The sequence below is a fragment of the Hypomesus nipponensis genome, chromosome 1 (genome assembly GCF_054491055.1).
Source record: "Hypomesus nipponensis isolate SF chromosome 1, ASM5449105v1, whole genome shotgun sequence".
NCBI lineage: Eukaryota > Metazoa > Chordata > Actinopteri > Osmeriformes > Osmeridae > Hypomesus > Hypomesus nipponensis.
Window position 1 is genome coordinate 14,002,649 of NC_140361.1, and position 16,906 is coordinate 14,019,554.

The following is a 16,906-nucleotide window of genomic DNA, read 5'->3' on the forward strand; positions in this document are numbered from 1 at the left end:
AATCTAGCTGCTTCCTTCAGACAGGGTAGCGTGTGTGTGTGTGTGTGTGTGTGTGTGTGTGTGTGAGAAGACAGATGCTTCCAATCACTCTACTTCCTGCAAATTATAAGTAATTACAGCTTGCAAATTCTCTGGATGAAGTAATCTTCTGTTTTTCAAGGCGATGAGGGCAAAGTGTTGGTGAGTCTGTTGTTGAAGTCCATGGTTACACAATAGGACTGTGGCATTCAGTTAACCTCCCCTCCCTCTACAACTCTCCTTCCCTGTCTTTCTCCCTGTCTCCTTTCTTCCCTCCTGTACTGTCCTTTATTTAGTCTGTATTGCCTGACGTGATATTGTGTGTTTGTGTGTGTGTGTGTGTGTGTGTTTTTGCTGGTACTTGTATCAAGCATGCGTGCTGTTTAACAGGTCCCTTCCAGGGGTGACAACTCTTATTGACTAACATGTTGGCTAAATGTCGTTTGCCCTCATGCAGTTATGATGCTGCTCACCTAGAGACACTGTCTGAAACCAACAGAGGAAAGGAAGGAGAGAGAGACAGAGAGAGAGAGAGAGAGAGAGAGAGAGAGAGAGAGAGAGATAGAGAGAGAGAGAGAGAGAGAGTTTCAGAAAGAGAGAGAGAGACAGAGACAAGGTGATAATGCAAATACAGCAGCAACCCCGAATCAGCACATTTGCATGGCGAGGCGTCTCCTCCCCTCCTCATCCCTTCTTCCCTTCGGCCATCCCTGCTCTCCTCCGTCTCCTGCTTTGTCCAATTACAGACAGCGGGGGGTGTCTGACCCCTCCCTGAGTGGAGGTTAGACTCCTGCAGGCTCTGAAGAGGCCTGGTGAGGCCTGCAGTCTACATATTGCTGAGCCTCGCACTGTGCAACCACGAACACTGACAGGGTAATTAAGGGAAGGGGGGGGGGGGTACGTCTGTGTGTGTGCGTCTGTGTGTGTGCGTCTGTGTGTGCGTTTTTTGTTCATCTGTGTGCGTCCGTGTGGGTGCAAGTGTGTGTGTGTGTCGCTGGCTGGAATGTACGCGTAGACGCGCAGGGTGTTTATGGGCGTATTTGATCGCTGTCGCTTTGCCGCTCCGCCTCGATGAAAAGAGCAAAACGAGAGAGAGAGAGAGAGAGAGAGACAGAGAGAGAGAGAGAGAGCGGCGAGGAGGCGTGAAGGATGAGAGCGCGTGTTGGTGTAATCCACACGACGGGTCTTAATTACCATAATGAGAAAGAGCCAGGAAATAAGAGGGGAGAGGGAGATAGGAACGAGTCGCCGGTCGTCATGGAGATGGGCAGAACGAGTGGAGTTGCCGGTGGAGAGACGGCGGCGACCCCGTGGGCGCCGCTCGATCTGAAGCCCCTCCCACGAGCCCTCCCTGGAGGTTCAGAGAGTTTAAAACAAACGTCCCCAGCTTGGCAGCGCTCAGACAGACGGTGGAGATGGAGGGGGCTCTCCTCTGCTGACATCCAGGGGCGGGCTGGTGGACTTCCTGGAACCACAGCCGTATCCGACAGATTTCCTGGGAAAGAGAGCGAAACTCAGCGGAGCGAGCTGAGTGTCTCTGGCCAAGGGCAGCGCACAGCACCGACACAGCTGTCTCTGAGGGGCAATATGAAACATCCCTATGCTCCCTTTCCACTGGAGCTGGACTGTGTGTTGAGCGTGAGAGAGAGAGAGAGAGAAAGCGAGGGAGGGAGGGAGAGAGAGATGAGGAGAGGTGAGGAGAGGAGGAAGGAGAGAGGGCGAGCGCGTGAGGGAAAGAGGAAGAGTGAGAAGGAGAGAAAGAGGAGAAGAACGAGAGAGAGAGAGAGACAGAGAGAAACACAGAGAGAGAGAGAGAGAGAGAGAGAGAGAGAGAGAGAGAGAGAGAGAGAGAGAGAGAGAGAGAGAGGGGGGATTCAGAGTTAAATGAGGCTCAGAATACAGTGCTGCTCATTGATTAGGTAATGAGCTGCTATCTCTTGGTTGTGTGTGTCTGTGTGTGTGTGAGTGTCTTAGTGATGGATGACTTCCCAGGCTAATATGGGTGCTTCTATCAGGTCTATGAGGAAACATCTTCCTAATAAGGAGTAATTGTTCCTCTGTGTACTTTAGAGAAAGCTCCTCTGTTTCAGCAGGCCACCTGCCCACCACCCCTGACCCCTGACCCTGACCCCTGACCCTCGCCGGCTCCATATTCTCAGCTCAAATCAACGCAGTCACTTCCTCTCCGCTTGTGTTGGAGTCCATCCGAACCGACATCCGACACAGAAGCCAAAGTAACTTACCAAGCAGAAACCCTAGTTGAGTCACACACACACACACTGCCACTGTCCTGCTCATTTGCATGTCAAAGGCCTGTTTAATTATTTAGACAGACTTATTTGATCTATACCGGATAAGCGGCTCCTAGAGCAAGGCCAATCTGAGCCCGTGAATTCTGCTGTCCTCACTTATTCATGAGGGCAGAGAGAGGGAGGAAGAGAGAAAGGGAATAGGGGAGGGAGATAGGGAGCCACAACAAAGAGAGGCAGCTCCTGTTTCATGTGTATTAAAACTTGTCCTTTTTTCGGGGGCCGATGAATATTTTACACAGCCTGAAACTTAGACGGGACCTTTTCTTTCCGTGGAGGTGAGGGCAGGGGGGAAGGGTTAGGATGGGACGCCGGTGTGGGGGTGACTGTGGTTTGTGAGCGTGAAGAGGGCACAGACTTAGAAGCCTCTCCACTGCAAACTGTGCGTGAGTGTCCTGTGTCTCTTCAGTGTGTCCGTTACAGCATGCAAAGACATGTGTCCCTTACCCCCCAACACCTCCACCACCTTCCTTCCAGAACAGGAGAAAGTGCAAAGCCAAAGAACAAAGAGTTCTGCTGTACCTCTCAGCTCCGGCCTCTACTGTGTTGCTCCTACTGTTGGATGCATGTGGAGCAACATGTTAAAATAACATGCCTAAATAATACAGTGACGGTTACTCCTAGTCCTGTGTGTGTGTGTGTGTGGGGGGGTTTGTTTGTGTGTGTGTGTGTGTGTGTGTGGGTTTGTGTGTGTGTGTGGGTGTGTGTGTGTGTGTGTGTGGGGGGGGGTTTGTGTGTGTGTGTGTGTGTGTGTGTGTGTGTGTGTGTGTGTGGGTGTGTGTGTGTGTGTGTGTGTGTGGGTTTGTGTGTGTGTGTGTGGGGGGGGGGGGGTTTGTGTGTGTGTGTGGGTGTGTGTGCGTTTGTGTGTGGGTTTGTGTGTGTGTGTGTGTGTGTGCGTGTGTGTGTGGGGGGGTTTGTGTGTGTGTGTGGGTTTGTGGGTTTGTGTGTGTCTGTGTCTGTCCAGGTCCGTGTCTGCTCTCCTGCACAGCCGCGGGGCTCACATCTAAAAATACCCATAATCCTTTGGGATGGCGTATTCTGTCTCTCCTCCTCTCACCCCCCTGGCCTAGCCTGGGGCTCACGGGGAAGAGCCAGGGCTACCTGCCGAACACACACACACACACTCATGAATAAACACACACAGACACTTATGGACACACACCGTGATGAACCAGCATACGCAAACTGTACACACGGTTAGAAACACACACACACACCTACTCACGCAAACACAATCTCTCACTCACACACAGACCCACACCCCTTTAAGAAACATAATTGATCCCTCGTTGAAAATGCGTCCAATTACAGACCCTCTACAGAAACACACTGCTCCTTTCAGATCTGCTTCCTCAGGTGTGCTGACGGAGCCTCAGCTGTGTGCTTGCACGCACACAAAGACACTTCTACGAATCACTCCGTCCATGTGTGCAGCTCACTGCTGATCTGTGAGAAGGAAGTGTATTTGTTCATTAAGAACTGGGTCACTTTACAGTATTATGTGTCTGTCCTCAAAGAAGTGTGTTAATCTATGTGTGTGTGCTTTAAATTGTGTTATAAGTCCTGTGTGTCAGTGTGTGTGTGTGTGTTATAAGTCCTGTGTGTGTGTGTGTGTGTGTGTTATAAGTCCTGTGTGTCAGTGTGTGTGTTATAAGTCCTGTGTGTGTGTGTGCGTGTGTGTGACTGTCCGTGTGTGTGTTGTAAGTTCTGTGTGCCAGTGTGTTAGTCTCATCATGAGATTAGTCCCAGTCTCAGACACTTATCCTGCTGTTTGATTGGACTGAGTCCAGCTCATCCTGCCAATCAGAACACCAGCTATGATGTCATCTGGAGGGCAGGAATCACTAGAGATCACCAGCTGAATGATGGCGAGGGAAGTGTGTGTGTGTGTGTGTGTGTATGTGTGTGTGTGACAGAACAGCTTTGAAAAAAAAGTATTTATGCTGGGCTGTAGCATAGGGGATCATTATTTAAAATCTGTTATCATTTGAAACATTTAGATTCTGAGTCATTCGTTAACCTGTCAATTTCGCTGCTGTTGCAGCTAGCAGAAACCTTTTGTGCCGTGCCTATGCAGTTACACCAATGTCCCTTTATAATGAACACATGCATGCTCAACAGTGGCTGTTCTGGTGGCTGGCACAAACACACACACGTCATTTCACCAATGCCCCCAAAACATTACAGAACAATTTGGAGTGGTTTGTGTGTGTGTCCGGCACAAGTTATAAATCTTGTTTTTATCCGACACACTGCATTAGCGTTTTCAGTCTAAATGATGTCAGCCATTACCTTTCTCCTCTTCCTGTCCTTGTACACACACACACACACACACACATAATTGAGTTGGTCTAGCTACTGAGGAAAAGGTCTTGTTTGGAAAGGTGGAGGGGAGTGGAGGAGAGGTGGGTGTCAGGTGGCTGAGCGGTTAGGGAGTCGGGCTATTGATCAGAAGGTTGCCGGTTCGATTCTTGGCCGTGCAAAAACAAAGTTGTGTCCTTGGGCAAGGCACTTCACCCTACTTGCCTCAGGGAGAATGTCCCTGTACTTACTGTAAGTCGCTCTGGATAAGAGTGTCTGCTAAATGACTTAATGTAAATGTAGATAAGGGGTTTGACTTGGTGCTCTGTGTCCACCCTGCCCCCTGCTGGAGAAGAGGAAAGCAGAGCAGCAGTCCCCCAACACAGACACACACTCCACATCCAGGTTAATTACCAACTTGAGGCTCCTGAAGGAGGCGAGAGATGAGGAGGGAGAGAACAAGAGAGAAAGTGTTTTTTCTTCCTATTTTTCATTTTCTCATTTCTCATCCTCTTTCCTGTGTTTCAAGTAAACTCCCTGGTTTCTCGGTCTCTCCTGGAGCCGAGAAGTATTTGAGGTGAAGTGGAGATGGCTGCATCAAACAAGTCGTTCTTTTTCTTTTGTTTTCTTTTTTTTTCTTTTTTTTTATTCTTGAGGACTCTTTTTTCCTCCGCTTGATCCCTTGCTCTCTATCTCTCTCTCCTTTTCTCTTTCTCCATATCTCTCTCTCTCTCTCTCTCTCTCTCTCTCTCTCTCACTCAATCACTCATGAGACTGCATCAAAAACCTTTTTTGGTTTTTAGCTTCCTTAGCTTTCTACTCACTCCTTCACTTTCATCCTTTGCTTCATAGAAACCTTTGGGAGGTTTCTCTTTTTTCTCTGGATTTTATAAAAGCGTGAAAGGGAGGCTTTTCTGAGACACATCGCCTAAAGTTTGCAAGGACATTCCGATTCACACACACACACACACACACACCTGCACGCACACCCACACATACACACACACACACACACACACACACACACACTGTGATGTAGAATAGACCCGCTGGAGAGACTGGGGTTTTGAAGTAATTAGGCTGAAAAAGTAGCTTTCTCTCCTGACCTTGGTTGTTTCAGGCCACTGCTGTTCAATTTGTTCTTGTCAGAGAGCAAGGCAAACAGTGTCTGTAGACAGACGAGGCATCCCAGAAAGGACACACTCTGCTTAGCACTGGGCCAGCCAGCCCACGCAGCCCCCCTCCTCCTCTGAGCCTGCAGATTATATTAGTCAATGAGAGGGGGAGCGTGGTGGTGAGAGAGCAAGGGAGAGGAAGAAAGGGTGAGAGAGAGAGACAGAAAGAGAGAGGGAAGTGAGAGAGGTGGAGAGCAGTGGAGAGAGAGAGAGAGAGAGAGAGAGAGAGAGAGAGAGAGAGAGAGAGAGAGAGAGAGAGAGAGAGAGAGAGAGAGAGAGAGAGAGAGAGAGAGAGAGAGAGAGAGAGAGAGAGAGAGAGAGAGAGAGAGAGAGAGAGAGAGAGAGAGAGAGAGAGAGAGAGGGAGAGAGAGAGAGAGGGAGAGAGAGAGAGAGGGAGAAAGAGAGAGAGAGGGATGGCTTGGCAGATGTGAGGAATCTGGAGCAAATGGAGTGAGAAGACGAGCAGCTGGTTGAATGAGTGAGGAAGAGAGAGAGTAAGACTAACACAGGCAACAGTACACGCACTGTTTTTTGCTTTTTACAATACCGCGTCTGCGCTATGAGTTACCAGGTAGTCTGACAACCTTCATTGTCAATATTTTCATTTTCAATATTTTCAAATTTCAGTTTGTGTTTGAGTGTGTCATACTGCAGAGAAGTGTGTCTTGCTAGCAGAATTGTGCTCTACTTGTGTGTGTGTGTGTGTGTGTGTATGTGTGTGTTTGTGCGTGCGTGCATGAGCTTGTGTGTGTGTGCGCGCGCTGGTGGATGTCTTAGTGAGAGACATTGGGATGTTCCATCCTACTGTCTAACTTGAGTGTGTTCCTCTCCCTCTTATGTAAGCTTCCTACCATGTGCGCCAGAAGCCTGTGTCCTCCAGCCCGAAGCAGCACACACACACACAAGCACACAAGCACACAAACACGCCAAACAAACACACAAACACTGGCACATACGCTTGCAGGCCCGCATGCGCATACACACATACACAGCAACACATGTATGTGCGCATACAGGCCAGCACACACACACACACACACCATTCATATTTGATTCTCCTTCCATATGTGAGTGGGGTAAAGTCCCCCCGAGGGGTGGTGTGTGTTTGTGTGTGTGTGTGTTTGCAGTGCATGTGTGTGTGTGTGTGTGTGCTTTTTAATTTGGGATCAGCTCAAGTTCTTTTGAATTTGCTCCAACCTCATGACGAGCTCTCTGCTTTTCCTTCTCTCATCTCTGTCTGTGTTGTTTCATCTCTTGTTTCTCTCCTTTCTTGTTCTCTATGTCTCTCTTTCTGTGTCTCTCCACCCCCCCCCCCTCCATCGCTCTCTCTCTCCCTCTCTCTATCTCATCTCTCCCTATGTTCTCTGTCTCTCTTTCTCTCTCTTCCTCCCTCAGTTTATGTCTTTACCACTCTTCGCAGTGACAACTGGAAATCAAGCCCATTCCAAACCAATTGAGTGCTCGTGGTGTGTAAAGACGGCCCATGTCGATTGCCCAGAACGTTAGTCTGCACAATTGACGTGACTGCGGCAGCCATTTGTGGGAAGCATTTACAATATAAACAAATAAAGCAGCCATATTTGCCTGCGGCTCTCGGTTAGCAATGTGCTGTGATGTCTGGTGAGTGAGCATTGAGCGTGAAATCTAATATGGGTCTGCCAAAGGAGGAGGAGGGTGTGTGTGTGTGTGTGTGTGTGTGTGTGTGTGTTGGTGTGTGTGTGTGTGTGTGTGTGTGAGGGGGAGGGAGAGGGGGGGTCCAGTCTTTATTAATATCTGAGATTGGTGCTTAAAAGAGTTCTACCGTCTCTGTCCAGATCACTGCAACTGGTTGGCTACTGTTGCTATAAGTACGGATACTGTATTGATCTGTCGGGAAGACTGGTAGAGTAACTGTAGTGATACTGTAGAGTATATATCTGTAGTGGTACTGTAGAGTATGTATCTGTAGTGGTACTGTAGAGTATCTGTAGTAGTGCTGTAGAGCAGTCATATTCACATTGCGGACCGCAGTCCATGTCCAGACCCATCAAAGTGTCAATGCGGTCTGCAAAGCCGCAAAACTTGACGATAGCAGACAAATGAGCTTCATAAAACAGGATAGACCGGATGGCACGGCCACCGTTCCCCGGGTGCAGATCCCCCTCTGTCTGGGTCGAGCTGTGGTGACAGAAACACCAGCCATCTATCTCCTCCAGTCGAGCTCTCCACATTTCTCCGTGATTGGATGAGCTGCGTCTCATCCAATCACATAAATGTATGCAAATATCACGAGTGACAAATGGTGTTGGGATTGGGTGCAAGCTGGGTCCAGCCATAGACGTTGTGAATGTGAGGATGGCTTGGCCAATGGATAGAGACGGTGATATTGAAAATCCCATGTTTGAAGACGAGAAGTAGGCTTTCATTCTCCCCGCAACACGTCCATAAGCAATGTATTGTATTTATGTAGTCCTGAAAACATGTGTTGCAAGAGCAATACAAAAACATTTACGTTCTGTACAACTTATGTGACTGGACCTTTCTCATTGTCTTTGAATATCCCTGTTCTATATGTGTACATATCTGTCGAGGTACTGTAGAGTATATAGAGAATGCTGGTGGAGTGATCTGTGTCGTATGTTTCTGTAGTACATCTATAGATTATACATATGTAGAATATGCAGTACATCTGTACTGCCAGCTGTAGAGTACATCTCTGTCGTGAAGGTTGTAGAGCCCATCTCTGTACTGAAGGGTGCTAGATGTCCAGGCTGTGTGGTCTCAGGCCTCTAGACACCAGGTGCAGCAGACAGAAAAGCCCTCTAAGGACTCCTTCCTGCCTTCTGATTCGCTGAGGAGACAGTGGTTTCCATGGAAACCTCTTTATCCCCAGCCACTGTGTGACACTGACCTGGAGCAATGACTGGGGGTCGAGCAGTGATGACCTCACACCATTTGTCGGGTGTCGACCTTTGATGAACCGTTGTGTCCTGTGCTTTTTTTCCAGAGGGTAAGCGCACTGATGGCTGCACTCGCACGCACACACACACACGCGCGCGAACACACAGTGTTGCTACACGGAGCCAAAGGGAGCAAAAAGCTGGAGATGACTAATAATGACAAAAAGTGTGCACTCTCCTCCCAGGCCTGGCTAGAGGGGGCGGGGCCACTCCAGATGGATGCCCTTGGAGAGTCAAAGCCATCCCTCCATGGTCGGTTCAGATGTGGAGATTACGGTTGTGTCCCAGTCATACTGATGCTGAAGATAGCCCTCTCTGCATACCTCCTCTCCTCCTCTCCCCTCCTCTCCCCTCCCATAAGACTCTTCCCTGAGACCTTCTCACCAATGAAAATCTAGCATGCTAAACAGCCCCTCCCAGTGAGCTCTCATATCTCATTGGTACTGGCTTAGCTGTCTGCCTCCAGAGAACCAGGGGCCTCCACACCTCCTAGCTTAGCTGTCTGCCTCCAGAGAACCAGGGGCCTCCACACCTCCTAGCTTAGCTGTCTGCCTCCAGAGAACCAGGGGCCTCCACACCTCCTAGCTTAGCTGTCTGCCTCCAGAGAACCAGGGGCCTCCACACCTCCTAGCTTAGCTGTCTGCCTCCAGAGAACCAGGGGCTGCCATCACCCAGAGACACGCTGACCAGAGAGACATGGAGGAAAGGGAGGGGAGGGGGTGTGCCGAAAAGGGAGGAGGCGGACCAGGGAGCGAGACAGGGGAGGACTAGGAACTGGACAGAACAAGGGGGAAGATTGATGTCATGACAGAGTGCACGTCCAGGAGCAAGAGACAGAGAGGCAGATATTAATATTGAGAGAGAGAGAGAGAGAGAGAGAGAGAGAGAGAGAGAGAGAGAGAGAGGGACAGAGAGAGAACAAGAGGGCGGGGATAGATGTGGAACTCCTCAGAGCCATCAGTTATGGATTGCTCTCCTCTCTGGTCTGGAGTCTCCTCTTCAGCCAGCCTGTGGATGTGACGGTGGTTTTATATAGAATTTAATGGGTTTGGAGTGCGTGCTAGCATGGTGCTAAGCATGGAGCAGCACAGTCAGTGAAGAGCCCTCCAGAATAATCCATAGAAGACCGTGCAGTCCCTCACTCACTCACATGCACAGTCACACACACACAGTCACACACGCACACACACACACACTCCCATCTTATGGACACCCCCGCTCCCCATGGCGGGTGCTTTACACAACAGCCACTCATACTACCTGTGTGTGTGTGTGTGTGTGTGTGTGTGTGTGTGTGTGTGTAGTATGTGTTGGACATTTTTGGAGTTTACCGGAGAATGTCTTGCCTGGGCGTGTCTCTACGAAGGGGGTGTGTCTCTCCCGAGGAGGAGGAGTGCCCTTATATGGTCATCTCCTCCCTGTCTCCTCCCTCGACTCGGTCCCTGACATTTCAGCCTGTCCTCTGGCATTTATCTACTGCACTGGGTCCGGCCGTATCACACTTGTCATTTACACTGTGTGTGTGCGTGTCTGCGTGACTGTGTGTGTGTGTGTGTGTGTGTGTGTGCGCACCAAACCCTACACTTTCTTTGATAGAGAGTGGCTGTAAAAAAAGCTGCAATACCCTCCATCAAGTCACTTATCTCTACTCCACCCCCCCCCCCCCTCCACACACACACACACACACACACTGATGTATACAGTAAACGTCAAACCAACCCAAGAGTGTGTCACCTTTGCGGGGGTGTTAATGAGACTGTGTCACAGCTCTTCCCCGGTGGCATTTACCGCAGATCGGAATATTTCACCCTGACAGATGGCAGGAAAGTCAGGGTGAGGCACCTGGTTATGAAGCCGTCTCTTCTCTGGAGTCCCCTTTCCCTCCGTCCCTCCCTCCCTCCCTCCCTTGCATCACCTGGAGCTGGAGCTTTAGGTGTCTGGACGTACACAGACAGAACAGGGCTCCTTCTATTCTGAGCTGACCAGTTACCTTTCAGTATTCCACCTGACCCTCACCAGTGCGTTTCCCTGTCAGACAGCTGCCCTGCAGTAATCACTCGCCTCTCTTTCTCTCGACCTGGAGATTCCTCCCTCCTCTTCTCCTCTTCGAGACTCTTAGTCCCCTCTCTCTGTCTCTCCCTCCCTCTTTGTCTCCCTCGCTCATTCTCCGGGATCGTTCTCATCTTGTCCCCGGTTCTCCACCAAACCGTCGCTCCCTCCCCCTCTGCCTCCCTCGCTCCCTCCCCCTCCGCCTCCCTCCCTTTTTCCCTCAAAGATTGTTCTCATCTTTTCCCTGGCTCTCCCTCCCTCTTCCTCAGAACTCTTTCTCACCTGGTCCCTGGTGCTTCCTATCTGTGCTGTGATCCCGATGCTAATTACCCAGCGTCCTCGCACCTTGGCTCCGCCCGCACCGCGTCGCCAAGCAGGAAGTGTGCGTGCGTGCGTGTTTGTCTGCATGCCGGCGAGTTTGCGAGGGGAGCATGGCCCCGACTGCGGCAGACAGACAGGGGAGCGAGCGAGAGCGACCTCGCCGGCTCTAATCCCTTTTGTTTTGAGTCAGATTAGGGGTTTGCTCGGCGTCGGCGAGGCGTCGGTGGGCCTTGCAGAATGTGGATTTAGGGATTAGACTAATAAACACAGGCTCGGTGGCACTCTGCTCCGAGACGAGAGATTACACAGACGAGGAGGAGAGGTGGATGTGCGAGGGAGGAGAGGAGGAGGGCAGGTTGGGGAGAGGGCTGAAGACGGGAGGGAGGAGAGGGGCACAGGGGAGGAGGATTGGAGAAAGGGAGGAGAAGAGGGGGAGAGGAGGAGGAGAGGGAGGAAGACTCCTGGCTCCGCATTAGCATACTGATAAAGGCAGGTAGGCGGGAGGCAGATAAGCTCATGCTGACTCCTTCTCAGTCAGAGAGAAACTTTCCTGTCCTCGTCTGTGTGCTTATGTTGCCGTCTGTCTCTCTCTCTCTCTCTCTCTCTTTCTGTCTCTCTCTCTCTTTCTCTGAAGTGTTTTCTGTCCTCTGCTGGTTCAGGTCTGTGCTTGAATGCAAAATGGCCGACAGTTTCCAGCTGAACGAGAGCCATCACCCAGCCCCCTGTGTGTGTGTGTGTGTCATTGTGTCTGTGTGTGTCCGTGCAAGTGTCTGTATGTGTGTCTGTGTGTGTGTGAGTCCAGTGCCACCCCAGATAGTAGACATGATTAATGAGTGCTGCCTATAAGAAGAGCTTCGCAGTCAGACCAGTTCAAAGGCGGGTCTGTTTGTCTGGTGTGGTGTGTGTGTGTGTGTGTGTCTGCGTGTGCATCCTCAGCCCCCCCCCCTGGCCTCCTTTCCTCCACCCTCTCCTTTTTGTATGCCCCCTGCACTCTCCCAAGGGAAAAAAAAGTCGCTATGAAAACGAGGAGCACAGCGCACTGTTGAGTCCCCCACACAGACAGACGTTCAGACGCTGTGTTTCCGCAGGCAGGAGGACCGACAGACATCCTCCCCCCCCTCCTCCTCTCCCCCAGACAAACAGAGTGGCCCCCCAGGGCCCTGGCCCCGGACAGAGGTGATGCTTCTCACTGTTTAATCCCCTCTCTGCTCCTGTGGTAGGACATTCAGGGTTCAGTTAGATTACACCAGGGAGGTCATTACAGCATGGATCTGTGTGCGTGCGTGCATGTGGACAAAGACTGTTCCTTATTAAATGTGGTACGTGCGTTCGCTTGGGAGGCTGTTTGGCTGCAGGCCTTGAGTGCTCCACCCCTCTCAGCAGACTCCACCATGTGACGGGCCTCTGCTCTGTTGAGGGGAAACAAACGTACCCAATAGATGCTGGGCTCTGTGGGTCTTTTATTCTGTCCTTTCTGTCTCTCTTTTCTCTCGGTAAACAACTTTATTCGGGCGACAGGCGACGGAACTCAACAGATAATTAAAGCCAAATGCTTTTTATCCACAATTCTGCTTTTGTTATCATAGGGTCTCGTTTGAAATCTTTTGTCATTCAGATTTCCCCACAGCCCAAATCTAAGTGAAAACAAATGCAGTGACAAAGGAAAACGGAGTGAGAGAATGGATGCATGGACAGACGGATGGATGGGTTGCACAGATAATAGATAATATGCAGATGAGAAGCCCCTTGCTGTTTTAATCTGTGGCTTCCAGCGGTGTGGAGAATAATGTGCGTGTGCGTACGTATGTGTGTGTATGTGTACGTGTGGCGCCTTGCACCACATAGCACAATAGTGTTGAATCAGGGATTAAACACATGGATCTGTAGCAGTAAAGAATACCCATGTCGTTATCGCTCCATCGTCTCATCATGGTGAGACGATGTCATCTTGTGTCCATATCTGCCTTACAGGGATCTAGCTAGTGTGAGGACATTGATGGTTTCTTCCAGAATCGGGCGGAGCTGGCCCAGGCAGGAGACTCTATGCTCTGACAGTCAGAACCTCTGTCACATCACCCAGTCCTGATTCTCTGCCACGGACGTTGAGACAATGTCTCAGTTGGGTCATCGACAGAGAGCCAGTGCGAGCAAAACCATTAACGTCAAGACCAATGTGTTTGTATTGTCGATAAAGTGTTAGAAACCCCCACTGAGTCCTCCTGCCTGAACTTGTAGTGTCTTCACCACTGGGTCTTAGTGCCCCTCCTGGTTTCTCCTTGGGTAAAAAGTCATTATCTGAGACAAACTTTGTCATTTATGAAATTAATATTTTTTTGCCCCACTATCATTTTCCTATTCCATTTCTCATTCTGTCCGGATTTCACGGTCACTTCACGGCCACACACACCTCTCTCCTGTCCCCGAGTACTCCTCTTTCTTCCATCCCTTCATCTCGTGCAGGTGTGTGTGTGTGTGAGCTTGTGTGTGAGCGTGTGTGCGCATGTGCCACAGCATCAATCAGAACTTCAATCTAGTGATTAGGGTCGTAATGAATTGAAATGGTGTCGTCTTGGTGACTATGACGTTGTGGTGTGTGTGTACAGGCGACCTTGGGGCAGGAGAAGGGGGTGGGTCGACCTTGGGGCAGGAGAAGGGGGTGGGTCGACATGTGTGAGGATGGGATGTGATGGATAGAGAACACGGTCCTCTGTTTTATTCAGTCATCTCTCTTTCTCTGTCCTTTTTGTCACTGATACCCACACACACACATACACACCCACTGTTCGCGCTATATGTACCAACCTGAGACCAGCCTTCCCATCTGCCCCTACTCTCAACACCCCCTCCGCCCCCCCACACACAAACCCGCACACACCCCACACACAACCTTCCTGTGTTGACATCAACAACACATTATCATTACACCAGTAATAGCCTGTGTGATGGATTCTCCATCCTAACGACCTCTTTATGAGACGTAATACTGCGCCCCCCCCCCATCCCCATTCCCCACGCCCCCCGTGCCCCAGACCCTTTAATCACAGGACACTCCCCCAGCACCCCCTGCACGTCCGTCCGTCAACCATACCCCTTCCATGTGTCTGAACGGGTCACTTAACGGTTCCCTCAGTAGCCCCCCATCCCCCCAGCCTCGTCACTGTGTAATTAAGCCTTGTTCGCTTGCCGGCAGGTTCGGAACTCAACCGTTCTCTCTGCTGTGTTCCGAGGTGTCTGCCTCCGGTGGCGGCGCCGCGCTGGAACGACACGCAGGCTTTAATGTCATCCAGGCTGCTCCGGAGCCAGTCTGGGCTGCTCTCCAGCTGGGGGGCAGGGGGACTATTTCCTGCGACTGCTAGCCGGAACTACTTCCCATAGGGCTACCAGGCAGCTGTGCGCCGTGTCGCAGTGGCGGCTGCTGTTGTCTCTAGTGGCATGCTCTGCCCAAGGCTGCTGGAAGGAGCTCATGTTGTATTAGAGTCACAGACACACATAATCTGCATCCGCCACCGGAAGACAGCAATATTTAGCACCAGGGAGTTGGGGCTGGTATTGTAGCAGGCAGATTAGGTAGGCTCTGTCTGGTGGTGGAGGCTGAGGTTGTGCTGTGTGTGAGTGTGTGTGTGTGTGCTGGTGGCGCCTTGTTGTGTTATGATGTAGATGCGCAAGTGTGTGGTTTTGCATCTGTGTGGGTGGGCTACTTGTGTTAAAATTAGATACAATGCGTGTGCGTGAGTGTGCGTGTGTGTGTCTGTGTGATTATTATCCTTTACACTCTCTCAGGGAGCGGGATTCATTCTCACTCTGATAATGAGAGAGAGACTGGCAATGCCCTCAAGTCATTTCTCTCCTCCCATCCTTCCGGTTGCTATCTCTCTCTCTGTCTATCTGTTCCTGTCCCTCTCTGTCTATCTTTTCCTCTCTCTCTCTCTCTCTCTCTCTCTCTCTCTCTCTCTCTCTCTCTCTCTCTCTCTCTCTCTCTCTCTCTCTCTCTCTCTCCCTATCTCTCTCTCTCTCTCTCTCTCTCTCTCTCTCTCTCTCCCTCTCTCTCTCTCTATCTCTTTTTCTTTCCTTTGATTGTCCTCATCGCTCCTCCTATCACCGACCTCAGGGGTCAGTGTCAGAGGGTCTGACCGCCCGGAGCAGAGCGCTCTGCGCGTCAGTCCTCGTCACTGTGACTTGACCTCGTGTGTTTGTTCAGTAGCGCGGTCGCCTCGTTGAAATGTGTTCACGCCGGCGAGGCCTCTCAGCTGCGTGAATAGGGAGACTGTCTGATGTTGTCCAAGTGTCGCTGGATGCCCACTCGAGTACACTCTCGACGTGCCTGACCTCTCTCTTTCTCTGTTTCTCTCTCTCTCTCTCTCTCTCTCTCTCTCTCTCTCTCTCTCTCTCTCTCTCTCTCTCTCTCTCTCTCCCTCCGTCTTCTTCCGCCGCTCTCCTTTTCTCCTTCTTGCTCCCCTCTTTGTCTCTCCATTTCTTTGTCTCTCTCTTTCTCTGTCTCTCTCTTTCTGCACCTCCTGAAGGTAACTGAAGAGGAGACAGACTGCGGCAACCCCGGGAGGCCTCTCCATCTCCCTCCTCCTCCTCCTCCTCCTCCCTTCCTCATCCCCTCCCCTCCCCCCTCTCCATCCCAGCCATGGACCTGAAGGACCGCCGCCACCGCTCCCTGACCCGGGGCCGCTGCGGCAAGGAGCCCCACTACAACACCTCCTCGCTGGACACAGACGAGTGCCGCGTGCCCACCCAGAAGTCCTACAGCTCCAGCGAGACCCTCAAGGCCTTCGACCACGAGCAGAGGCTGCACTACGGAGGCTGCGTGACCGACCTGGTGCACCACGAGGCGGACGAGTACGCCAGGCAAGGTGGGTGTCTGGCCTTGGGCCTCCGGAACTCCAACTGGAGATTGTTTGTGTGTGTGGTGGGGGGATGAGATTGTAGGTCTCTGTCCCCACTCTCCCCCCACTCATAATCAACTGCCCATGTTCTCTGGCGGGCGGGGTATCCGATAGGCCAATAGGTCAGCTCTGAAGGGGCGGTCCTGATCGTCCTCTCTCTGATAGGGTGTATTTAAAGAGTGTTTGGGTGTGTGAGTGAGTGTTTGTGTGTGTATTTGATTGTGTGTGTGTGTATATTGATCCCTGGTCAGGAGAATAGAGTCAAACTCAATGTGATTGATCTTCTCTAAGCTGTTAGCTCTACTTCTTGGGCACAGAGACAGAAGCTCACATTGGATAGATAGATCAACGGAAGGACAGACAGACAGACAGACAGGAATGGATGGATGGATGGATAAAAGGATGTACAGGAGTGATGGAGGGAGGATATGAGAGGAGAGGAGAGAAGGTAAAGGGAGATGGAGTGGGGAGTGATGAGAGGAGAGCTGTAAAGAGAGAGAGGGGTTTTCCTCTCTGAAGCTGACTTCACTGCTACGCTGAGTTGACCTTACACCGGCCAGAATGACTGATCGATACCACTGCCCCCTCAGCCAACCAGCTCGCTCGAAAGCCCACAGACACAGATGCATCGTGGGAAGTGTGGCCACAAGAGACCAACAGTGTTGCGGCACCATATGTGCCATTACACCACCACACAGAGAAGAGGCAGGGAGGAAGAGCTAGGGAGAGACACAGAGATACAGAGAGAGATACAGAGTGAGAGAGAGAGAGAGAGAGAGAGAGAGAGAGAGAGATACAGAGAGAGTGACAGAGAGAGTGACAGAGAGAGAGAGAGAGGGGGGGGGGGTAGTTAAGTACTGTACCTTTATATATCAACCTGCATGTTTAGAGGGCTGTTGTGA

At 51.0% G+C, this 16,906-nt stretch overlaps 1 protein-coding gene across 3 annotated transcripts in view; it reads left to right on the forward strand.

Annotated features, from left to right (window-relative positions):
* Window positions 1-15,745: 15,745 nt before the first annotated feature.
* The window catches only part of LOC146302681 (teneurin-2-like), a 118,135-nt gene continuing 116,974 nt past the window's right edge, over window positions 15,746-16,906 (forward strand). For all 3 annotated transcript variants that reach the window (XM_084695974.1, XM_084695985.1, XM_084695992.1), the window contains exon 1: window positions 15,746-15,971. In XM_084695974.1, coding sequence (XP_084552100.1) covers window positions 15,746-15,971 — 226 coding nt within the window. The remainder of the gene's footprint in view (window positions 15,972-16,906) is intronic.